The sequence below is a fragment of the Camelus dromedarius genome, chromosome 1 (genome assembly GCF_036321535.1).
Source record: "Camelus dromedarius isolate mCamDro1 chromosome 1, mCamDro1.pat, whole genome shotgun sequence".
Lineage (NCBI taxonomy): Eukaryota > Metazoa > Chordata > Mammalia > Artiodactyla > Camelidae > Camelus > Camelus dromedarius.
The window spans coordinates 46,613,443-46,639,135 of record NC_087436.1 but is presented as its reverse complement, the minus strand read 5'-3'; the positions used below and the strand labels follow the sequence as shown (position 1 = coordinate 46,639,135).

The 25,693-nt window shown below is 40.4% G+C and overlaps 1 protein-coding gene across 1 annotated transcript; it reads right to left on the bottom strand.

The window, feature by feature from the left end:
* Positions 1-7,459: 7,459 nt before the first annotated feature.
* On the bottom strand, positions 7,460-23,681 carry ETNPPL (ethanolamine-phosphate phospho-lyase). Its single transcript, XM_031467979.2, has 13 exons — positions 23,481-23,681; positions 20,809-20,927; positions 20,380-20,539; positions 18,607-18,681; positions 17,101-17,191; positions 16,072-16,188; positions 14,499-14,581; positions 13,669-13,894; positions 12,581-12,735; positions 11,870-11,959; positions 11,502-11,632; positions 10,029-10,096; positions 7,460-8,667 (listed from the first exon to the last, which is right to left on the bottom strand). The coding sequence occupies exons 1-13, from the start codon at positions 23,534-23,536 to the stop codon at positions 8,539-8,541; spliced, it is 1,500 nt and encodes a 499-aa protein (XP_031323839.1). The 5' UTR covers positions 23,537-23,681; the 3' UTR covers positions 7,460-8,538.
* Positions 23,682-25,693: the final 2,012 nt, after the last annotated feature.

The window sequence follows — 25,693 nt, the reverse complement described above, 5'->3', positions numbered from 1 at the left end:
GAGCATTAAGCTAAAATACCTTTCTTTAGCTCACAGGAAACATTCTGACCAGGCCCACCTGTGAATGGCTGCAGGGAGGAGGAAATTAACACATCTCTCTGGAGTCTGGCCAGGACTTTACCCCTTCCCCTTTTAGTATAAAAGAAGACTGCATTCAAACTTGGAGAGCATGGTTCTCTAGAACATTAGTCCACCATCTTCTTGGTCTACTGGCTTTCTGAATAAAATCATTATTCCTTGCCCCAAAACCTTGTCTCCCAATTTATTGGCCTGTTGTGCATAGCACAGAACGAGTAACAAAGAATCTGCATATTTTAAAAGTCTCCAGGTGATTATTATACCATCAGAATTTGAGAAAACCTGTTTTAACTGCTGTTATGAAAGGATTAATTCTTTTTTCTGTTTGTACAGGATACAAAACAAGAGCAAACTCTCCCTGCTACATTTTAATTTTGGAGGTTATCAGTCCTAGGAATGGATTGAAACCTTGAGTAGTTCATATATTCTAAAGATTTTTAATAGAGATCAATGTCCATCTTTCTGAAGTGGTATGAGGGGGCAAAGCATTAAGGGATGGCACACAACCACCCACCCACGTCTGTATATAAGGCATTGGGCTAAGGCACCGTGATCAATGATTTGTGTTAGTGGATTCTTCCTTCTGTCTATCTTTCCTTCCTTCCTTCCCTCTTTTCTTCCATTTAAGACATTTCTATGTAACCGTGTATAAATTTGAATTAACGAAACACTAAGTTTGTAATATAGCCTCATCTTTGGCTCATGCATGGCCTTTTATTTCACTCAGTTATTTAATTTGATATATTTAAATAATGCAATAAGTACCAGAAAACATAACCCTTAAATGAAAAGCTAGGACTTTGACAGTAAATGACAATTGACCGCATGGTACCTCCTATCCAACCATCCTTTGTCATCCCTCACCAGCCTCCTGTATTCATCATTACCTTGTTTTGCTTTCTGGGGTTAATGAAAAATATTGCCGTATCAGTAAACAAAGGATATTACAGTCATCAAGCTATCACATTGTGGCCGGTCAGACCACATTGTGGTCAGTGAGCCCTGAGGGAACTCAGGATGGAAACAGGATGCCTGCCACCAAGCTCTCAGCCAGTGCTGCCACTCCCAAAGGTGCACCCTGAGGAGACTAAGGATGGGAAAGCACAGGATACTGGCCCTCCCTAGATAGCTGAGGTGCATATCAAAGAAATGATTTCAATGAGCCTAAACTTTTGCATGTTCCCAGACATAGGAAAGTGCTAAATTCCTTACCTTGAGATACCTGGTTTTCTTTAATTAACAGTAATGTTTTGATGTTCCAACTAGCTGGTCTTTTGTTGCACAAACTCCTTTATTACCTGGCTCCCTCTTACCTCTTGGAGCAGTCCCTTAGAGTGATCTGAGAGGTTGTCTTGGGGCTTGAAGTCCTCAGAATGTCTGCCAAATAAAACATAATTCTCAACTTTTAAGTTGTGCTTTTTTTTTTTCAGTCAACACTAAATACTTTTTTTTTTAGTACCGTTATTTCCCCATATTGATCAGGATCAATTGCTCCCATGAGTTAAAGGAACTGCCTTCTTTGTCAGTTGATTCAGTGGCATGAAGAGAAGGGGGAGCCCAAAGTGGCCAGGTGGCACCTCCATTTCTAGGAGGGATCACTGTTGTGTCTTCTCGTGGAAGGTTTATTCCCTTTAGAACCAAAACTTCTAGACCAACAGATCCTAAGGTTGTGGAGATAGCAAGCAAAACTTTTTCTAGAGGGTCACTGTGCTTAATAGTGAGAGGAGTCACTTTCCTCTCCAGCCCTTGATCCCCAGCCCTGTGAATCCTGGCTGTGGGAGAAAGAGCACCATATATTGGTCGTGAATTTAGATCATGTACTGCATTCTGGAGGGCATCTCTCCAGCTCTACAGAGGCCACACACCATTCTTGTAAGCTAATTGCTTCCAGATGACGGAGAACGTGGGAAGACCTGTGAGCGCTATGATCCCCGGCCCTCTTCCACATTTCATGTTCTGCGGAGTGAGTTCCTCAGTCAGAATAGATGCAGTATGTGGTACCACGTCAGTTGAAAATGATTCTGTAGGTCCACAAATGATGGTAGAAACATTTCAGGCAGGAAAGGGAAATTTGTATCCAGAGTAACTGTCTCCTTCAGTAAAAACAAAGCACTACCCCTTCTATGATTAAAGCAATATAACGGAAGCAACCTGTCACGAGGTAGTTGGCTGATTCCCTGGGGAATGGTGCTGTATGGGAGTGTTAGCACACTGGGCACTCAGGAGTGGCTGCTGCCTGGTTGACCTTGGGGAGTAGAAATCCTTGTTGCTGAGTCTATGCATAACCTCCATTCCTGCTGCTAAGGCCACTTTTTTCATTACCCCATTGGGCAATAACAGGAGTGACTAGGTGATTGAGTCTGATGATCACTGGGAAGTTAGTGTTTCTATAAAAGCAATCTGTAGAATTGAAACCCTTTAGAAAAGAAGTATAAATAAAGGAGCAGTTCAGGAAGGAAAAAAAAAAAAAGAAACAAATTGGAAATCCCAAGATAGATATCATAGGTTAGGAATCTCAGGAATATCACAGAGCAACATTTTGGGACTAGTGAAGAATAAAAGCAAATAATTGAATAGATGAAAGGAACGAGTGATTAGTTCTATCTCTCAATCTTCTTTGTTTCTACCTTTTAAATTCTTTTTGCAGCAAGAAGAATATAAGTATGTGTGAGGCATCAGGGGGTCTGCTTAAAACCAGGGAGTCCTCAGGGTGTTCTGAAGGAACAAATGTTGGGGGACTGTGGCTCTCTGCAAATCGTTTTTGCTTTCTAAATCTGTATTTTCTGCTCCCACAGCCCCATTTCCACTTCAAATCCTGTGTTATTATTGCAATTTTCTTCTCTCCAGGGGATGGAAAATGCATTCTGGATTTCTACTTTCCTCGGGGTAGCAATTTATTTCAGTTCAGAGATGATATTGTTATTGGTATAAAAAGTAGCAAGGATGCATAAGCCAGCATTTGGTGGCCAATGTCCCATGATATTCAGGTCAATATTACCTAGTAGGATTATTGTGTATTTGTTACTGCATCACTTGGGTGGGTTTTCCTAATTAATATTTTTGTGTCTGTCACTGACTGATAAACTGTGTTTTGCTTTTGCTTGCTAGTAGTTCAAAGCCAATTTATCAAAATGACTCATTTCACAACATTTCACTAGCAGATTTAACCATCTATGTCATTGATTACTCTTTTATGCCTCTGACCCCAACATTTATAAATGATGTGGAGGAAAAAGCACTGGCCCAGGAGTCAGAGTTATCTTGGTGTCACTCCCAGCTTTGCCTCTAAAGATGTGGGCACCTCATCCAGTAACTCAGCATCTATGGCCTTCAGTTTATCCATCAAACAAGGAAGCTGAACCAAACACCCACCCCAAAGAAAATACTAAAAGGGTGTTTTTCAAGAAAAAAGGAAAATCATTCCAAATGGAAGGAAGAAATGAAAAGCAATAAAAAGTGTGTATATAAAGCTATATCTATATGCCTAAGATTATAGACTTAACATACAAAACAGTAACATTCAGAGGGAGACATGAAACAGAGATATTCTGAAGTCTTTGCATTGACCAGAAAGAGGATAAAAATCCCAATCAATATCGCAATGTTGGATTTTAATGAATACGGGCTTGGTTTGCCAGAATTTTGTTTAGGATTTTTGCATATATATAATATATAGTACATATATAGGATAGAATATTATATATATAATCTCTATATATAAAGTAATTCATTATGAACAAGTTGAGTTAATTTCAGGTTAGTTTCACATTTGAAAATAAATCTGTATTTATCACCTATGTAATTTTCCTGCCAAAAATGTTTAACATGAATTTAATCATGAGGAAAATTATATAAATTCAAATTGAGAGACATTCTTCAAAACGTCCAACTGGTAGGACTCTTCAAAAATATCAATGTGACAAAAGAAAAAAAAAACAAGGAAATAGTTTAGATTAAGGGGACTAAGCAGCAGTGACAACTACATGCTATGCAGAATCCTGGATAGGCGTCTGAAGATTTAAAAAAGGCTATTAGGGACATTACTGACATAATTTAAAATTTGAATATAAATTGTAGATTAGGTAATGTTATGAATTAATGTCAAATGTTCCTAATATGATCATTGATTTGTAGGAGAATGTCTTTGTTTTGGGGAAAGGCAAAGTAAAATATTTAGGATGAATTGCCTTAGTGTCACCAATTAAGTTCCAAATGGCTCAAAAGGCTTGGCCAAAGCCAAAAAGTTCATGTGTAGGTACATAGGTAGAAAAGTAAATGGGGCAAAATATTAAAAATTGGTGAATCCAGGTGAAGGATACATGGAATTTGTACTCTTATGAGAAGCTCTCCTGAAAGTTTAAAATTTTTCAAAATAAAAACGGGGGAAATTATATAGAAGATATTTAAAATACAATAAAAATGATATAACAAAATATAAAGTGGCTATTGATGTGGAGGAAATTAACAATGAAATCCAAATGATAAAGTGGCTTTAAAAAAATACGTAATGAAAGGAACTCCTCAAAGAGGACTGGAATCATTGATGGGCAGTTAGTAAGAAAGGGATCATATACTTAAAAAAGAATAAAGAGATCATTAAAATCCTCACATTGACAGAACAAAGGAGAAGATCTTATAATCATTTAAATAAATACAAACATCCTTTGGTAAAATTCATGGTCCATTGTCCATTCATGAGAAAAACTTGTAGCAAAGCAGGAACTGAAGAGATTATGCCTAATCTTATTAAGGTATTCACACACACACAGACACACACACAGTCTACAGCAAATATCGTGCTTAGCGGTAAAATGTTGAACACTTTCTCTTTGAGACACAACAATACAAGGGTGTCTGCTCCTATCAGTTTTGGTGATGCCTATATTAGATGTCCTAGCCCATGGAGTAAAACAAAAAGAAAAAACAAAAGATATAGAAATCACAAAGAAATAAATGCCACTATTCTCAGGTGATATGATTATATGTGTACAAATCCAAAAGAGTTGACAATTTGTGGAATTTGCAAGTGAGTTTAGCTAGTTTGCTGAAATCAGTTAATTATGCAAAAATCAACTGAATTCTAAACACCAAGAACAATTAGAAAATAAAAATTTTTACAAAGATACTGTTTACAGTGGCACCAAAATGTACCAAATACCTCTGAATAAAACCTAACAACATTTAGATTCAGCAAGGAGTAGATCACTTGTTTCAGAGCAATTAGGAGATGGTGTTGAATTCTCTCCTCTTCTACTTTAGCTTGACGTCTTATCTTGGAAACAGAGCTTTTCTCCTTGCTCTCCCTGAGGAAGCTGCCACTCTGATAGGGCCCTGGAATACCTTTCTGAAAGAAGGTGCAGCTGAAGCTCAGAGGTAATACTCTGCAAGAATAGGGTGCCATCCTTCAGAATGCAGTTCTATTCAGGGACCTCTGCAAGGCACTGTGTCCCAGTAGGATCCTGGATCTAACGGGTGAAAGCAGGAATGGCCCCATTGCCATCAACCACTTAGTGGAGAATTTTGTTCTTGCCATTCCCACAACTTCGAAATCTGCAGGGTTGCAGGCCCTGGTGCCCCAAAGGGTGCAGTTTTGCCAAGGGACAAAGCAGGAGTCCTATTAAAAAACAAGATACAACTGACATCTGAGCACCTTGGACTCGCTGCGTCTAGGAAGCAGCCGGTGGTCACTGTACTGGCGGGGTTAGTAGATCATGGTCAGCAGGAGGAGGTAGGGCTGCTGTTCCCCAGTGGGGGAGGGGAGGCGGGAACATGCGTGGAACTCAGACGCTATGCTAGGTGTCCCGTGGTACTCCTTGCGTAATAGAAACTGTAAACGGACAAGAGCCTCACCCCTGGCCTGAAGAGGGCCTGGCTGCCAGGGCTCACACTCCTTAGGAATGAGGGCTTGGCTCACACCACTACCAGGGCAGCCGGAAGTCAGAGCTGAGGTGAGCGGCACTTCCACAGTAGGGGAGGGTGGGGAGGATATAGCTCAAGTGGTAGAGTGCCTCCTTAACACGCACAAGATCTTGGGTTCAATTCCCAGGACTTCCTCGAAACATGAATAAATAAACCTAATTACCGCCCCCCCCCCATAGTAGAGGAGGGAGATGATGAGGACCAGTTGTGGCCCTGAGACTCTTTGAAGTGACAGGAGTCGGAGTTTGCTCCATGAACCTCACTCAGAGGAGAGAGCCATGGGAACCGAAGAGCGTCTCCCCACGACACGGGGGCAAGCGGATCCACGCGGCACCCTACGTGAGCTGTGGCAGGCCTGGGGTGGGCTGCTCAGCCCTCCCTTCAAGTGGGAACCTGTGGTGAGGAGGGCGGTCGGCTGGCAGACTCCAGCCACGGCAACTCCAAGATCCACCGAAGCTGGGTACGTCGTCCCCGGGAGCTCCCAGCCAGCGAGTCACACCTGCGCCTGCAGACCGGCCCGGCACCGGAGCTCCCCCACCTGCTGGCGGACTTCCCAGGGCTGCACCTCCGTCTGTGGCTCTCCCTCCTCAAGTCTCCTTTCTGGTTCCTCTCCTTTCACGGATGTCAGGCCGGAAGTGTGTCCTGGTGAGCCCTTTATCTTCCATAGGCATCACCCCCCCATCCATCTCTGGCACTTCTGCCTTGGTGTTAGCTGGATCTTGGGACTCTATCTTGAGTTCCAGGGGACCCAAACTGACACAGCCTCTTATTTTGACACCACAGAAATGAGGCAGCTCTCAGGAACCTCACACACAGGCCATCTCTGTTGTGTTGAGGAAGGAGTCACTTATTTCTCTCTCCTTCTTATTGTAAAAATCTAATTCTGGGGAAAGGGGAGGGAGGGATGAATTAGGAGTTTGGGATTGACAGATATACACTACTGTATCTAAAATAGAGGAACCAACAAGGACCTTCTGTATAGCACAGGGAACTGAATCGCTTTGCTGTACACCTGAAACTAACATAGTAAACCAACCACATTTCAATAAAAGTTTTAAAAATTTAAAAAACGCTAATTTTTATGTAATGAAGAAGAGTGAAGTACGTTGAAGAGAAAGCCTTACTTTTCCATTTTCTATTCCTTATACTTGGAGAACTCAGAACACAGCTCTGGGTCTTCTCCTTCCTGTCATGAACAGTAAGAGGAGACAGGCACTTTCTGAGCAGCCCCCCGGGGAACGCTCACAGGTGGGCTGAGCTGGGGCATGGCGAAAGGCCTGACTGTCTTGGAATTATCTTGTTCCCTAGGACCAAACCACAGAGACCTCTAGACTCTCTCCTCTTCGCCAGCTCCTGGGTACCAATCTCAGCGCTATCCAGTTTGGATCCACAGTCAGTTACATGTTAATAAAGAGACCTTGCATTTTTGATGGCATTTTGAGTTTATGACAAACTCAGAAAGACAGCTTTTTACGTTTAATTTTCTTCCCAACATCTTTCTCAGCTATAATGAAACAGCCACAGCAAAATTATTTCTTTTTTTTACAGAACAAAAACCAAAACACAAAGTTTAATAACTATTAGGAGAGCAACAGAGATAATGGAAAGTCAAGAAAGTCAAATTTCTTCCACTTTCTTCCGCCAAGTGGATGTTTCGTGGAACCAGCACGTTTAATGACAGGCTCGTACCGTTCAGGCTTCCTCACTTCCCTTTGCCAATCTCTGGCTAGAAATGTGTGTATCTGTGTGTGTGTGAGCGGGGTGCACAGGCGATCAACTCGATGAGAAGAGGAAGATGGTAAGTGACTTGGCAAGGCGACACCGTCTTGAGTAGCCAGAACCCAGGTCTCCTGACTGAACGGTGCTTTGGCTCCTGCTGCTGCTCCAGCCGCATGTTTGAGTGTTTCTGGGTATATTCCTGTTCCCTCCCCCCACCCCCAGCCCCAGTCCCTGCAGGACCATGAGTAACCTCGTTCCCCAACAGAAGCCCAAATTATTCACACACTTCTTCATATTTGCTGCATGTGATTTTTCCCAAATGGCTTTGATTTTGCCACTCCAACCCTAATATTCTCTGCAAGAGAAAACACTTTTCTAGTAAAATTTTTTTGGTTTACATCACCTTCTATTTTATTACAGTCCATAAATATGTATAAATTAAATCATTAAAGAATTCATATCTTATGGCACTAACTCTTCCAAGTTCAGGAACCTACTGTACTTTGCTTTTTACATTCAAACATGAGAAGTAAAACTGCCAACATTAAGTCAACATTCAATGTGACGCTGAAATTTAGTAGAATAAACAAAGTACTTTCAGGAATCTCAGCTCAGGAATTAGGCTAGAGGCTGAACTAATAATCTTGACATGGTTTGATTATCATTTGGGTTATTCTTATTACTCGTTCACCTTTTTATTTACACATCTGAGTGGAATGCAAATTCTTCCTTTAGAGGGTTCAAGAGAGCTATTAACAGAAGGGACCCTTCCATTCATTCTCTGTAACTCTGCTCATTTATGTCTCTGCACATTGCATCCTCTCATGTCTTGAGCCTCTTACTGAGCAGAGAATGTTTATCTGTGCACAATCCATTTCTCTTTCTGCTGGGATTTTCTTTGGGGTCCAGGATGCCATCGCTGAGCGATTCCAAGTGTGCTTCGTCAGACATCTGCAAGACAAGAGCACAAACTCCCGTGGGCACCCCACCTCTAACCTACCCAGCCGCCAGCTTCCACAGGGCTGACTCCCCAGGCCAACAGGCGACATGGCACACAGGAGAACACAACACAACACAGCACAACACTGTCAGCTGTTCCTCCCCAACCCTGATTGGTATCATCCAGTATCTTCCATAGAAATCTGAAATGCGATGTCAACATAAAATCTGGGACTCTAAGCCAAAATTTCAGAAACATGTGCTAACTTTGCTAACCCCAAAGTGGGACTTCCAGTGATGAACTCCCTTTTGTGTAAGCTTTGTCTAATGCTTGCTCAGTTCTGACAGCTGTGATTCCGTGCTAGACCCCACAAGTCATGCTGAGAACAGCAGACAGGAATTGATTTCTAGCACTGGTTTGTGCTGTACCAAGAGACAGAAGCATTCTGCTAGCAAATCATTTGCTTTCAAAGGGCCTAAAGTTTTTCAATCAAGAAAGGGACTCTGTTGACTACACTGGATGAGCAGGCGGGCTGGAGGCACTGAGTGTTCCTTTAAGCATCGAAGTCATAAACAAATAACAAATTATGCAACAAAGCCTCTCAAGTTTTTGCCTTGCAGTTTCTGACCCCGGGAGCGTTTTCTCACACCCTGGGCAGCTCAGGGAGAGAATGGAGAAGCCTCTGCTGGAAGCACATCAAATGCAGAAACTAGGCCACTCCGTGCCAGACAGTTCCCAGGCCCCGGCTGCCAGTCAGGGCTTATACTTCACTTCACTTCAGCACCACACTCTGGCGTTCCGGAGCCATGCTGCCGATGCTTTTGCTGATTAAAGACAGTGTGTGAGACTTCGAGGCAGGGTCAGGTGGCCCTCCGACACACAGGAAGGAACTCAGGACATTTGCTATTGTCTCTCTATATATTTTGAAGGCCCCCTTTGCAATCTTGAGGGGTCTTATTTGGTTTTGGAGTTTTTTGTTCTTGTTTTTTTGGTATGGGAATAATCCTGTACGAATGGTCCTTCGGCTTTATTCCTTTCAAGTGGTATGAGGGGGGAGGGTATATAGCTCAGTGGTAGAGCACATGCTTAGCATGCTTGAGGTCCTGGGTTCAATCCCCAGTACCTCCTCTAAAAATAAATAAATAAAACTAATTACCTCGCCATCCCCAACAACAACAAAACAGATTGTCAAGTGGTATGACACTTACCTGGAAATTTAATTCTGCGCTCAAAACTGCAACAGTAAGTCAACTCTAGCAAAGGTGCGTTTTACTCTAAAGGTCATTGTACAATTTTTAAAAATTTGCATTCTTTTTTCTTAAATTCCCCCAATTTTAAACATCTCCCTAAATATTAAGTAACAGACTCTTACCTTGGTTCTGCATGGAGTATTCTCAGTGATCACACTCTCAGTTTTATCTCTGATGGCTTCTTCTAAACCTATATCAAGGAAGATACAATGGGTAAGACAGAAAAACATAAAAATCTTAAAAAAAAAAAGCATTTTGGTAACTATAGGAATACCCTTAACAAAGAACAGAGTTGGGGGGTGGGTATAGCTCAGTGGTAGAATGCATGCTTAGCACGAACAAGGTCCTGGGTTCAATTTCCAGTATTGCCACTGAAAAAAATTTAAAAAATAAATAAACTTAAAAAATTATTATTAAAAAAAGAATAGAGAGGTACCTGTGTTTTAAAAATGTCACTATTAAAATAGCTGCTTTTAAACTTTAAAAAAATTCTTAATTGAATTACATTTTTTAAAATTGAAAAATGAATGGTAGAGATGGCTTTTATTTTTTTATTTTTTATTTTTTTTACTGGAGGTACTGCAGATTGAACCCAGGACCTCACACATGCTAAGCACACACTCTATCACTGAGCTATACTGCCTTTCCTTAGACTTTCATTGTAGCGTTTCATCATTGCTGAAGCTGTGTTAGCTCTGCTTCACTCACTTTATTCAAAAAAAGTTATTCAGTCCCACCATTAAAAATGCTCAAGCTCTGAGATGATTTTTAAGTAATAGTGACAGATTTGCACCAACCCATACTCTCTTCCGCCTGGCCTTTCACAGGACCGGAGGAAACACAGGTGTGTGAGGAACACTGGCCAGGTTAGGGTGTGAGCGTATTCTTGGTCCAAAGACAGTGATGGTACTGCTAATAACTTGGGGCTGACTCTCAAGTTTCCAAATACTAATGATCTATGTTGTATGCTGTATGGATTCCTGGCTTATCAGCCTTTTCCTAACCCCAAGAGGCTGAAGAGGAGCAGAGAAGTAGGATCTTAAAAACATAACTAAAGCAACATCAAAAATACTCTAACATTTGACAGAGCTTTATGTTTTTTCAATATGGTTTTACAAACATTGCTAACTTTACTTTCTAATCTCAATTTATGCTCATAACAGAAAAACAAATTAACCTAATCATTTAATGTAAGTAAACAAAAGATGAATTCCTATGACAGGCTATAATTCTGAATGACAAACAAAAGTCTTCAAAAATTAAATTGTAATAAGTGAAATATACACAAAGTCAAATGATTCAGCATAAAGCAAATAACTGTTAACCCACAGCCAATAATTTTTATTAATAATGTTTCATATATTTTCATGATACAAAGCTGAAGGACTACACTGCCAGCATTTGTGGTGCAGAGCACAATAAAGACAGGCAGGTTTTTTTAAAAAGTGAAAATACGTAATAATATAAATGTACACATTCATTTCCACCCTCCTTCATCTGCCACGAATAGCAAGACACACTGCTGTGCATGACCAGGGTAAGGGTTGGGCAGCAGGGGGCGGGGGAGCTTCTACTTTAAAGATCTCTGGACAGACCTGTTAGAATTCCATCAAGATGGTCCACCATAAACTTGGCATCTTCTTCAGTGAAGCACATAGGTGGTTTTATTTTAAGCACGTTTCTATAAGGTCCGTCAGCACTGAGAAGCACTCGCTTTTCTTTCATCCTAATTAGCACAGGAACATGTGCATACAAGTGATAATTAAGGTTATTTCAGAAGGATGTGAACAGCAGAGCAGTTTAGTGTTTGCATGCAAGAAGCCCACATTTACAAATTGCTCAAACTTTTTAAACTTTCCTTATTTGGGGAGATGAGAGGAAATAAAAGAAGCATTCAAGTGGGTGGGCATCTTTCAAGCCGAGATACCAAATGAGATACCAAACAGGTGAGGGGTGCATTTACTTGTAGATGATGTGTTGAGCTTCGGCTGTGGCGGGGGTCCTTTTCTGGTGGTCCTTCACTAAGTCAATTCCGATAAAAAGGCCAACACCCCTGCGGGAGGTAAAGAAAGGAAACTTGACACACTCTATCAAGCACTGCACTGTCCTCAAACTTCAGTTTGATTTGAAGCTGAATGTGATTCTCTTTAAAGCTTAATTGTTACTGATTCTAATTAATCCAAGGTACCAATCCAGTGTCTACAGGACTTCCTATAGTTTTTGAATCAAGCTAGTTTTTCCATCCATTTTTTTCTCCAGTTAATTATAAAAGAAAAAGGCTTAAAAACAACATTGTCATGTTATTTAGCGTCTCAGGACACTCGTAATGATAAATCTCTAATGTCTATACGTATACTTATATGAAAAATACCGAGTTTTCTTAGATGTCATTTTAAATAATTCTTCATAGATCATTTAGAGTTACTTTAAGTTCCTTCTTTTCATCCTTTAGCTGCTGAGATTATCCCGGCTTTATTTTTTCAAAAAAGTATAAAAGTCAGGAGAGATATATACCCAAATTTAATGGTGGGTTAGATATAGATACCTGGGTTCTGGATTAAAGATGAGGGTTGTTTTTCGCTTTTCAGTGTTTTCTACATTCAGTTTATAAGATAAAATATAATCAATTTTCATTTGGACAAATGACTACACGACAACTCCATGGTAAATCTACCTGACATCTCCTATCAAAGTGTGCTTGGCCTTCTGTTTATTCAGTAACTCAGTAAGATAATTCCCTACTCTTGTGGCGTTTCCTTGAAGGTCTTCATTTTCAATTACATCCAGGACGGCCAAACCAACAGCAGAAGATACTGGATTTCCTCCATACTGCAGAAAAAAGTTAAATGAGAAAACATAATAGTTAAATTAGTGGTATTGCTTCATTTATGAGAAATTTGGCTTATACATAAATAAAGATATAATTTTAATAAAATTTTCCCTTGTTAAGGGCACTAAGCGATTAGTTCCTTAGATTTAGAATATAGCGTGATTCTATTCATTTAGGATTGAGAATGTAATTCCAAATTATATATATATATATATATATATATATATATATATATATATATATATGCTGCATAACTGGTATGAGGGACTATTGGGGAATTTATTAGTTCATCCAAACCAAAACCAGACATTGTGTTGGGAATTAAGGATTTCAGAGTGTGGTTTAGTTAGGGGGATATGGGTTTCAGCCCTTGAATAGCTGTGTGAAAAAAGTTAAGCAATGACATTTTCTCCAAATAATTTATGTCCTTAGATTTGAATCTTACTTTTAGCTGTTACAAGCCCTAGTCTACATACTGCAAAAACGATAATAATCTTTCCAAGCTTAAGGCTTATAACTTTTGTGGGTAAAACCAAGGAAATAAAATTTCTCAAAGATAGAAATTTAGTATCTCCTATGACAGTCATGTAACATTTATAGTATTGAATCATCTAAACACTTTAGAAGGGTTTTGGGAATTTAAATGTGATACAAAACAAAAAAGATCATATCATCTGTTAATGAAATATCCTAACCTCCAGAGTTTAGCAGGGCAGCCATCTATCATTGGAACAATGAATAGAAACAGTAAAGATACACAAGGAAAAGTACAAGAATTGTGCCAGATAGAATGAAATATGGCTAGAATCAACATTTGGCTAGGGTCTTATGGTGGTTATCTGGCAATAATGAGATTTATTCTTTACTACATTGGCAAGAAGAACACACATTATTTTTCCATCTCAGCATTAAAGTAGGAGGCCCAAATTTACCGTATTGAAATACTCCATCCCAGAGTTGCTGAAGGCTTCTGCGATTTCTTTGGTTGTTACCACACATGCCATTGGGTGGCCATTGCCCATGGGTTTTCCCATTGTGACGATGTCTGGAACAAAGTCTTCACCAAGCATCTGGAAGCTCCAGAAATGTCTCCCAACTCGGCCAAAGCCTACCTGAACTTCATCCGCTATAAACACACCTCCTGCTCCGTGTACATATCTGAAAAGCAAAATGGCAGTCTAATGGCTTCAGGCTCCTGAGAGTCCCCAAACCCTCCCACAGAGATACAGATTATTGAGGACTTAAAAAAATGCTGTTCACCTGAAGTCTATAATCTTTGTTACAAACATTTCAGTGTTCAGATCCCCAATGACATCTACGTGATGCCACTGACTTTGCAATACAATCACTTCATTTCTAGATTAGATATATTCAACATTGTTTGGGTTTGTGCTGCTTAAATAAGCTCTACTGCAGTATTTCAAGTGGGAAGAGAAAGAAGTGAACAAGAAGTAGTGTTTAGCAGGGTTAATCTTCAAATTTTCACTAATTAGTAAGGCTTGGACACCAACCAATCAGAGAGATGCCAGGTGTGTAGTGGAGCAGAGTCCTGGAGGCCCCTCTGCTGGGCCATGTGCAAACCCTTTACTTGCTGGACCTTGGGAAGGAGGAGGGGTTCCAGGAGTCCTGGGGGGCAGGCACTCAAAAGTGGCTATTTACCATCCTGTCTGGAAGGACTTCAATATTTTAACAACCAGGATGGCCCTACAGAACTGTCACATTGCCTTCAGTTTGATCAAGGATGCCCAAGTCAGGTACATACTCTGCCACTTTCTGGAAGTAGCCTGCTGGAGGAATTATTTGTCCGCCACAACTCTGCATGGATTCAGCAATAAAGGCAGCAATCTATACAAGAGAAGATGGGGTCAAAGTCCATTAGGTCCCCCTCCCATATCTCCTAAAAAAGAGGACTTCTTAGAGAGCAAGTGATTTAAAAAATGGTTGGGAATGGACCTGTGGCAAGAGGCAAACTGGCAATTTGATTAAAAAGAAAAGAATAGATGTCTGTGCTGAAAAAGCAACTGATCCGAGGCATTAGTTTCCGAAATGTTAGGGTACCAATGAAACTACCACGAGAAATGGTGGAGACGGTGCCTTCCATTTCTCCGTAATTAATTTAAATGCAGTGTGTTCATTAGGATCAACTGAATAAGACTGATGTTTTGATCAGTCTTTGATATGAACTTCTAAAAAATTACCCAGGTTCTACACTTACTACTGTAGTGCCTGTTTCCTCAGCTTGCTGAATTAGGGCTGCCCGAGCCCAGAATTTGCACCAAGGAGATAGGACAGTGACTTGTGGTCACAAACCTTAATTATTATGCTGTATTTCTGGTTCTTGCCCTGAACCAGGCTTAACTTAACAGAATTAGGCAATTCAAAGTAGAACTACTTTGTTCTAGAAAGAAGAAAATAGAAAACAGGTAACGCTAAATTAAAGAGGGAAAGCATAGACACAGTATGAGGTAAGTGGTCAAGAGAACCAAGGTTCTAGTCTAAACTATGTCCATTAAGATATGCAAAACAAATGGGATGGGAAGAAAAAGAGCAAACAGTTAAGAAATGCAAAGACTCTCCAGTCATTAAGATAGAAATATTTGAATCAGAAAACACAAAGTCTTCATTTTTATCTCAGTTAAGATTTTTTATTGCCATGTTGATGCAATAAGCCAGTTTAAAGGCAAAGCATGTGTCAAATCACATTCAAACTCTGAGTAAGTAACCCCTAAATGGGCTGAATATTTAACGTTAAGCTGTAGACAGTAGGGCGAAGACTGAGAAAATGGAAACTCTTTTTCCTATTTAGGAGGATTCCGGTTTGTCTTAGAAGCAGGCCCAGGCTGGAAGAACATTTTCCTGCCTTGGCTTACTCAGGCTGCATGGCTTCAGGAAAGCTGAACCAGTTCTAGGGAGGTGTCAAGGCTCCCCGGATCTGGGAGCCTGCACTGGTCCTAAGACCCCAGGGCCACTCTGCCTCTTCCCTTTCCCACCTTGTATTAGCCCCCATGCTACTCTCAGTTGGAATTTTGTCTTTTTTAATCCTCTCCCCCATCCCTTTGGACCAGAGTCTGCCTCCCACTGGGAAGGCCAGCATTAGACCACCAGTTCTCGAACAGGCATAGTAATTGCATTTCCAGGATAAATTAAAATAGATGGTCTTAGAGGCATGAATGTAACAATGCACTTGTTGAAATATGAACCAAGTGAACGTGTAACCAGAGAAGAACAGAAAGGGGGCTGAGATCTAATCGTCTTCCACCTCTCCAACAGATCACAATGATTTCAATCCATCTTATATAAGATGTTAAAGTGTTTCCAAAGCTATAAATACAAACCTTCCTTCCACTGTTATGAGCCTCATCAATAATCTTCTTCACTTCACTTGCATAAGCGCTGGCCGGGTCTGCATGGTCTTCTCTGTATTTCCCTCTGTAAATATCTGGCGCTGGTGCCTGAAGACATCAAAAGTAATAGTGTCTCATGATTTGTCTCTTGGACAAATGAGCTTTTTAAAAAAGGCACTTCCCCGCAAGAGCGTATCAGAAAGATGACCTGGGGATTTAAGTGACTCTAGGTTCTTTTGCTCTTTTTCCTTAACATTTCTCAATTCTGTGAGAATTGATATCTTTGTCCCAAGAACAGGAGCTTAGATTTGCTCCTAGACTCTTATAAGTGAAGACTGCATCCCTGTTCACATAAGGAACAAATTCAAACAAGTGTGATTTTATTATTTGAAAATTTCAATGAAGGGGAACTACTAACTATCCTAAATTAAAAATAAACCAACACTTACTAACTATATAGCAGGCTGTACTCATTCAGAAAACTAGAGTGCTTTGGCACTAATTTCAGATCTTAAAATTTTGGAGGAAAGTATTAATAATTCTCTTTAAAAAGTCTACTGATCCTTAATTAAGCCAAATGAGTTTTACTGGTTCAACTATTTGATTGATTTCTTTATTTTATTTCATTTACGATTTACTTTACTTAATAAATCTATATAATAATTTAGCAGAGAGTAATTTAATTTTAAGACAGTCACACACACTTGATGCAACTCTGAATTTTGACCTGATTTCAGTGATAGAAAAAGTAATTAAAGATCAAGGGGCCAGAAAAATAAAATGATAGCTGTAAATAACTGCTATTGCTACGACTATACTAATTTGCCCATTATGATACTCATCGATGAATTTCAAACCACCTCCTGTCATTAACTAGCTCTTTGACTATAGCACGCCACACAACTGCTCTAGATCTGAGTTCCTTTTCACGGTTTCATTTCAATGAAAGCACTGGACTGGATTACCATTAGGCACTCTTCTAGTTCTAACATTCTAATTGTTGAATTCCAAGATACTTACCACATGCACAAATTCCTTCTTGACGTCTTTGCCCTTGCGAAATTTATATGGACTGATCTCAATTAAAGATGATAAGTGACCATGGTAAGCACTGAAAAGAAAAAAACAGTAACCAGAATCATTCACAGAAGGATGCTTTTCTGGTATATGAAAAATAGTACTGCATGTCATCCAGGGAGAATCTCAACATTGGTGCCAGATTCAACTATATGGAAGCTAATATTTCATAAGTCTGGCCATTAATTTGTCCAGCTCTCCCAATTCATGTAATAAAACACATAGAAATCCAAGTATGTACCCCCATAGACAGCTACTTTTCAGCAGGGAAAAAAACTTAATTTCTTTGGATTGTATTAGATCTGCTAAATTAGATTATCTAAATGTAAAAAAAAATTATTTTCTATAGCTTCATGAGAAACTTATCTATGTATTCTTCAAGTGTATTTGATAGTTACATTCTAGTAAGTTTTAAAAACAACTTTATATCATGGAATGGGCTGTGTTTCTGCTTGGGACGGTTTCTAAAAGATGTCCAGTTGCACATATTGGGCAAATGCAAGTTAGTCAGGAACAGGAGGAGTCTTTTCAAAAAGAAGGAAGATTGAAGGGGTGGGTATATCTCAGTGGTAGAGCATGTGCTCAGCATGTGCAAGGTCCTGAGTTCAATTCCCACTACCTCTATTAAAAACAAAACAAAACAAAACAAAACGAAAACTGAATGGTGATCAAGTGGCTAGGAAATTCCTTTCTCTCACTTAAAATACAGGTGGCTATGATATTCTCTTTTATGTGTCTTGCCCAGAGGTATATAATTGGAAGATCTGGAAAAGAAATTATAAATGGCCCATGAACAGATAAAGCAAAGAGGGAGGACTTCCCCTACTATAAATTAAAACATGCTACAAAGCCATAATAATGAAATTAGTATGGTATTGGAATAAGAACAAAGAAATGACTGGGATAGCAGGTGAACTCAGAGACACAGCCATGCATAATGGTAACACAGTGGCCTCCAGGTGGATTCAATATGAGGAGTTATTATAAAAGTAGTGGAAGAAAATGAGGAAGAACATCTTTCTGATCTGGGGGCTGGGAATGGGTGTCAAGGAGAGAGATATTAACACAACTTAGAAAATGCAAACCATGAGATGAAAATGGCAACAATTTGATTTAATCAAATGAAAGATTTTTGTTGAAGGATATCATGAAGAAAGTTAAAAGACAGATGATAGATTGTGAAAAGATATTTGAAATGCCTCAAACTAAAAGTAAAACCTGCTTCATGCAGAGCCCATGAAACCATGACCACAGCACCCAAAAGAGCCTCCAAATACTTGGGGTGTCCTCCAGGCCTGGGCTGGCCTTGAAACCTTAATACATAATAAAAACCCTTGTGCCATATACCCAGCCTCCTCCAGATGTGCTTATGGTATTAGTCAGATAGGATCAACAGACTTTCATCTCTGAAAGAGCTTCCTGCTTTGAAGCTTTGTGTCCAAGACTTACTGGTCAAGAGTGATCACGTCTTGGTGGCCTCTGAACTGCCGAGCCAGGCGTAAGGCTAAGTCATTGGCTTCAGAACTATTAAGACAGTAGAGAGATAAGGGACAATGTGACATAAGCTCTTTTAAAAATCTTTCAAAATACTATTTACCAAAGTTGAGGATTCTAATTATTTAGGGCTAGATAAAGAAATAAGTTGAGGTCCTCTCTTTCCCCTCAATCTTGCCCACCCAGATATCTCACTTCATCTTTCTAAGCCCCCTAGATGTCTTCAATAAACAGTGAGACAGAGAGAGCTCCATACAAATTTGAGGATATTATGCTTATTTTAAATTCTAGCCCAATTCAGCCACGTTGGTAGGTGACTAACTTTGAGGAGACCAGGAAGCTTGATCTCAATGGGAGGAATGGGAGTATGAGGGCCCAGTAACCTGGCTACTAAATTATGCTATCCTGACCCAGTACATGGTTAGTTCCTTATTTATAAAATGAAGATCATAATTTTTCTATCTGGATTAAGAGAGTTTAAATAATCATTTGTGGAATGTTTAGTACATCAAAAATCATACTGAGTGTTTTGCTTTTATTTACTTTCATAACTACACTGTAAGGCAAGTTTTGCCATCTCCTTTCTATGGGTGAAGAAACAGCCTCAGAGAGGTTAAGTTGCCAGAATAAGTTCTCACAGCTAAGAAGAGGTAGAGCCAGCATTCAGACTGACACCTGTTTAACCTCAAGGTTATTCCAGCCTTTATCACCTCCAGTCTTGGGTGACAGTATTCTCTAAGGCTAATCTCTCTTTGACAGTATAGGTTCTTTAGAAGTGAAAGTCAAATATTATGATATTTAATGTACTGAAAGCAAGAGTGCTTTAGAACAACACATTAGATCCTAAAATATCTTAATTCTTTACAAAGAAAAAAGAACGATCTTCTGTTTACAAATTTGGTTTTAAAATATTTCATTGAAAAGAGAAAAGTGAACCACAGAATCATGTAATAGAACATCTGCAGAATCTCTAATAGTTTTAGTACATATGTACATATGTATCATTTTAAAATGAGCTTATGCTGTATATACAGTTTTCCTCCCCGTATAACATTGCACTGTGAGCTTTTCTATAGATACAGATATTCTGTATCTATATGGATAAAGAATAATTTAAATTTACAGAATTTAAAAGTTGTGACATATCTATTCACTTAAATTTACTCCTTCCTCCCTCGTGTTTGTGTTGGGAAAATACATTTAATTGCCTAAGGAAACAAATCAATTAAAAATCTTACAAAAGTTATATAGCTTGTTTAGTAGAGTTCTTTCTTTGCTTAAATTCTTCATTTCATGCTTTGAAAGAACTATCTAGGTTCATCTAGAGTCCTTAGCTATTTACCATTTGACTAGCCAGGTTTTCTCACGTGGTTACAACCCGAGCATCTATCCTTTAGGGATACTTAAGGGTGTGCTTTCCCCATCTTTCATTAAGGAAGCCAAGGCAATTAACAGTTGAGTGGTGTGCACTTGTTAACCGTCAGGCTATTATTTTAGTCTGTGTCGAGAGCCTCGGAACATGCTGTCAGTGTCTTACTACAGCGGGCTGGCGGACCAGGGCAAGAGAACCAGAAAGGTCAGGTCCCCTACGTGGGGTCATTAGTAAATGCAAAAATCTTAGGAAACCTTTTAAAATATCTGTACCAGGAATCAAAAAGAAAAGATGTGTGAGAGAGGAGACGAAGAGGTTGGTGGGAATGAGGATGGGTGGGAAACCTCGAAACATACCCTGAATTTGTAAAATAGCAAACAGAGAGTTTGTCCGGCAGGGTTGCTGACAGGCGCTTGGCATACTCGACAACGTTGTCGTGGAGGAATCGAGAATTTGTGTTGAGCAGTTCCATCTGTCTCTGGGCAGCCTTGACCACTTCTGGGTGGCAGTGTCCCACTAAAATTTAGAAGACAAAAGCCCCCCAAATGAGTCACAATTCTAAATGCCTGGGAAGTGAGGGAGATTCTGTAGCAAAGAGGAAAAAAAAAAGTTGATCTTTCTTGTTCCTCTCCACATTTCGCTCTAGCTCGTCCCTGCCTAGGACTATGGGTCCCATTCAGCCAAGTAATGCAGCCACTGCAATTCCTGAGACAAATATTAATGGTGCCAAGCCCGGCTGACCCCCAAGATGTATTTTTCAAGGCACAACAAAGACAGTACATTACCATGGGCGACGTTGTTGATGCAATCCAAGTACTGTTCACCCTTCTCGTCAAACATGTACTGCCGCTGGGCTCGCACTATTTTGATGGGATCCGCAGCAAAGAAAACTTTGCATGACGGCCTAGAAATAAGGAAACACTTTTGTTTGGCAGGACTGCTCCGTGTTTTTACTTGTCAGTGAAGGTCACGATCAGTGGAAAATTACAATTACATAAAGGAAAGGGAAAACACAACTGAGGTGGCATACTTTTTTTTTTTTTAATTTCATATTAGCCTAGAACCTTTTACCTTAATCCCCCATCCATGACACTGCTCACATGTCATGCTTCTTGTATTAAATTTGCCATGATTTGACAACTCTTTTTGGAGATCTGTGGATCAACTCTGACAGCTGTAATTACACAAACCAATAACCAACTTGCCTCTGGGAAACTTTGTTCTACCAGGAAAAAACCCAGACTTTTTCTTTCTTTCTTTCTTTTTTTTTTTTTTAAGGCTTACTATGTGTTAAGAACTGCCAGATATTACAAGTATTATCTCATTTAATCCTCCCAACAATAATATATAATAGGAGTTATTATTATTCTTATTTTCATAAGTGAGGAAAACTGAGGTACAGAAAAATGAAGAAGCTTGATCAAGGTTACACAGAGAATAAATGAGAAAACCAGAATTGAAAGTAGACTGTCTTAAACTATAGCCCAGAATACAGCTTGCTTGCTAATCTAATCTAATCTAATCTCTCCCTCTAATCGAATTTGTAAAGAAATGAATAGGACTAAAAGCTAAATACAAATAACTCAGTCTTAAGTACCATGCAGGTGATTTTACAGATCATTTTCATGTCTTTAGACTGGTACTTGTCTTGCATCAAATGGATTTTCCATCCTTAAATAATAAAATCCAATTATTCTTCTAACCCTTTAACCCAGTCTTTTGAGCATATAATAAATCATTCATATTTTTGGTTATTTGGATGGTTGTCTGGAGTATAAATTTTAGCAACATAGAAACATCACAAAGATTTCTGAATTGGGCTCTATGCACATTTAGAAACTAAAACAAAATTTATTATTTTTATTTTGGTGATGTTGCATAACACATGCATTGGAGGTAGTTTACAAGGTAATTAGATACTTATACATTAAATGAATATGCAAATGTTTAGAAGGTATTGTGATTATTGTGACTAGGTAATCTTGAATTTTAAAACTAAGATTAAGCTAAACTAACCTAAACTAACTAAGATCAGCTAAAATGAAATTAATGTTTAATGAGATTTTCTTATTGGTTCAAATTCAGCTGTTAGTTTACACCTATAAGTTAAAATCAGAAAAACCCTGTGCTGTGAACATGGGCTGAAGACTGCAGCTTTCACCGTGTCTCCTTGTTAGTGTACTTTCCACCTCGCCACTCAGACTTCAGGTAAAATTCTTTCGGTCAGTCCTTGGCTACCTTTCCTCCTTTCACAGAATTTGTTCTGCTCACATCAGAAATCATTAGGCTTCCACTGGAATTTAATCACATAGGATTGAAAGCGAGCAGAAATGAGTGGTGATTACGTAAGGGTGAGGAGGTGATCGGGTAATGAGGAAGGAATCTGACACTATTGCCGGGTTGACAGAGATTTAACTAGCCTCCTACACCTCCTGGAACATCCTGGAACCTCCTGGGTTGACATTAGGAGATCAAGTCCTCATAAACCGCCCAGCATTGCTCCGAAGAGGCGCCAGGGTATCATTTTCTTTCTTAAGCACTACCCCTCTCCCGGCCCGCTCCCCGCAGTCCTCTCTCGGGCCCACTGCTGCAGCTCTTGTTAGTCACAGGTAAGTACTGGAGTGGCTAGGGGTCGCGCGTGGCCTCAGCTATTTACATGTAACTTTTAAAAAGCCAGATCACACGTATTAATCTCACTTGCTTGCTCTTGTGAAGTAGAATGTCATTCCTCCCTTCCTAGAAGAAATTAAAGTAGCTTGACAGAGGTCACAAGGTAACTGGACACGCTACTAGGACCACAGCCCAGGTGTCACTTCAGGTTCGGCCCTGTACTCACCAGTATATTACTAAGTCGTTTATAATACGAGCAAAACAAAGCAGACCGGAGAGAACACTTTAAACTGAAGTGAGGGCACAGATGGGCAGACCAAGGTAAGTGGCATCTCACCCTTAAGTAAGTGGTTTCAAAGTTTTTTGTTTGTTTTATTTTGTTTTGTTTTTCAAACTGGCTGGATTAACCTTTTACTTCTTAACCAGGAGTGCAAGAAGAAAAAGTTCACTTTAAACAAGAATTGTCAGAATTAGTTTTCATAGTCATCGTCAAAAATATTTCTGAGTTCATACTTTTGAAAAACTTTCTTGTTGGCGGGAGTGGGAGAGCTACCCGTGGCTCTCCTCCCGTGGCTATTTCAGCCTCACGGTCAATCCCCCCAGCGGGCCGGCAGCCCTCACCCGCTCCGGGGGCTGCAGAGCGCGCGGACCCGGCGGGAGCGGGCGGGGAGGCGGCCCCCTTGGGCGGAGGAGCGGCGGGTCTGACCGCCCGGGGGCAACCGCCCGCCCGGAGCCTCCGCGCGCCGCCGGCTCGCCCGCCGGCTCCCCGCCCCGCTTCAGCTCTCCGCCCCCTGCGCTGGTGATCCCCTCTTCTCTGTGCCTTTCCTCAGGGCTGGGGAGCCCTTACCCGATGTGCTTCCTCCTCAGCGCCAGGGTGTCTTGCTTGCTGTACAGCTCGCACATGGTGGCGGGGTGCCGGGCGCTCCGGGGGTCTCCCCTCTCCAGTCCGTGCGCCTCAGCGGCGGCCCTTTCCTCCAGTTTTCCCTTGTTGGGTTCCCTCGCCCTGGGCGTCGGAGGTCACCCGCTGCATCAAATAGCTAGGGTCATCCTCCTTTTAAACCCCAGCCCTGCCTTTGCCCTTCGCCAAGCCCCACCCTCCTCCTCCCCTCCTCCGCCCGCTGCCTGCCTGGGGAGGCTCTGGGCTAGCCACTCGTTCGCCACCCACCGCCGCCCGCAGGCTAACTGGCTCCGGTTCTTCCCTGCTGCCCACTTCCCCTCCCCATCCCTGTTACTTCTTCTAACTCGCCTTTATTTTCCTAAGTTTGCCTTGCCATGGCCTTTCTTCCTCCTCTGCCTGTGAATTCCCACCTTCCCACTTTTTCTTTTAAAAATTTCTTTCTTTTGGTGTGTATGTCCATTATTTTCTTGTAAACATTCAAACATAGGCACTCTCTGGAGATATCAGGATTTTTGTTTCCATTCTCACGTTGAGTGTAATTCCAATACCATAATCTAGTCAACAAAAGTAACAAGTCACATGCCCTAAGGGTAAATGACAGGGACTCAGCCTGCTATTTGTTGGGAGTGATAATGTATACTGTGTTTCGAACATCTGCTTTAACAATAATTGCACTTCTCGTTTCTCTGGAACTGTACGGAGTACAACACATTCACTTGCTGTATCTGGTTCAGTCCTCAAAACAACCCTGCTGGAGATGAGCGTGAGAGTTGCCATCCCCTTTAACATATGGGAACAGTGAGGATATTATACCCTGTTCGGTGATTACAGATCTACCTGGCGGTGAACTTGGAATTCGTTCCTAGGTTTCTTGGCTTCCTTTAGGATGATCTTTTCGCACTGATCAAATTTGAAGTTATTAAATATGTGGACAGAAGGAAACCTAATTAGCTATAGCATTAAATCGTACATTATTCTGATAACTAGAGATCATCTGGTTCAGCCCTTCTGTTTTGTAGGTAAGAACAACTGGGCACAGGAAAGGTAAAGTCTAATTCAAGGTCATGCAAATACTTAGCCATAGAATTTAGATCATTTCATTCTTTCTGTGTTTCAAAATGCAGCTGAGAAAGTCTAATTTACCCATAAGAATGAATGCACTTGGTAAACGTTTATAACTGACCTTTGTCTTGAATAAAGTTGTTCTTAATTAATATTAATGTCCTGCAGGAGTAGTAGAATTACACTGCCTAAGACAGGTTAAGAAATGGAGTTCTATGAGGAACAGCGTGGTGAGAATTCTAGGTGTTATCAATGAAGGGCAGCAGACACTTAGGAAACTTGCAAGAAATCCCAATCATGTAATCTTGTTCTAGTTCCATACTTGAAGGGTGTTGCCAAGGGTACATCTACTCTCAAACCACCTAGGGTTGGTGAAGTCACAGTTAGTCGTGCTCCCTCAGTAAACCTCCATGGTCACTTGTTAGTCTCGGTGCTTTAAAATATGTTCTTTAAGTAGTAATGGACTAAGAGCCTTGGGTTCTCCATCTGGTTCTCCCATAAACTAGCTAGATTTCTTGACCTTTTGGAGGCTAACCTTCTTTAAACTTTTTAATTTTTTAATTTAAAAAAACACCAATCTTTCTGTAACTCAGAGCATTACAAGTAGGGCTAAAAAGAGATCATGATTGTGGAATGTGAGTCAGGATTATTGTTAAGACTTCAATGCTCCTGTCTTCTTGGTTTTTTTCTTTTTTTCTTTTTTTTCTCCACCAGAACTTTCAGCGGGGTTGACTACTCCTTTCTCCTTGAGACACTTCCTCTTTCGATTTCTTGACACCACCATCCTTTCCTGATTTTCCTCTTCTGTCACTCAACATTTAAATGTTGGTATCTTTGAGGGAGGGATCCTAGGCTCTTTCTTTTCTCTGCACTCTTTCCCGAGGTAATCCACAATGATTTTCTTGGATTTATAATCCATCAAGATGCCAAATTTATAACTCCACCCAGATCTTTCATCTCAGTTCCAGATTCTCATATTCACTTCCTTTCTTGCCATCTCGACTTTGAGGTCCCATAGACACCACAGACTTCATGAGTCCAAAATGGAAGCTTTGAATCCACCCCCAAAACTATTACCTGCACTAAGCCCCTACCCCCAT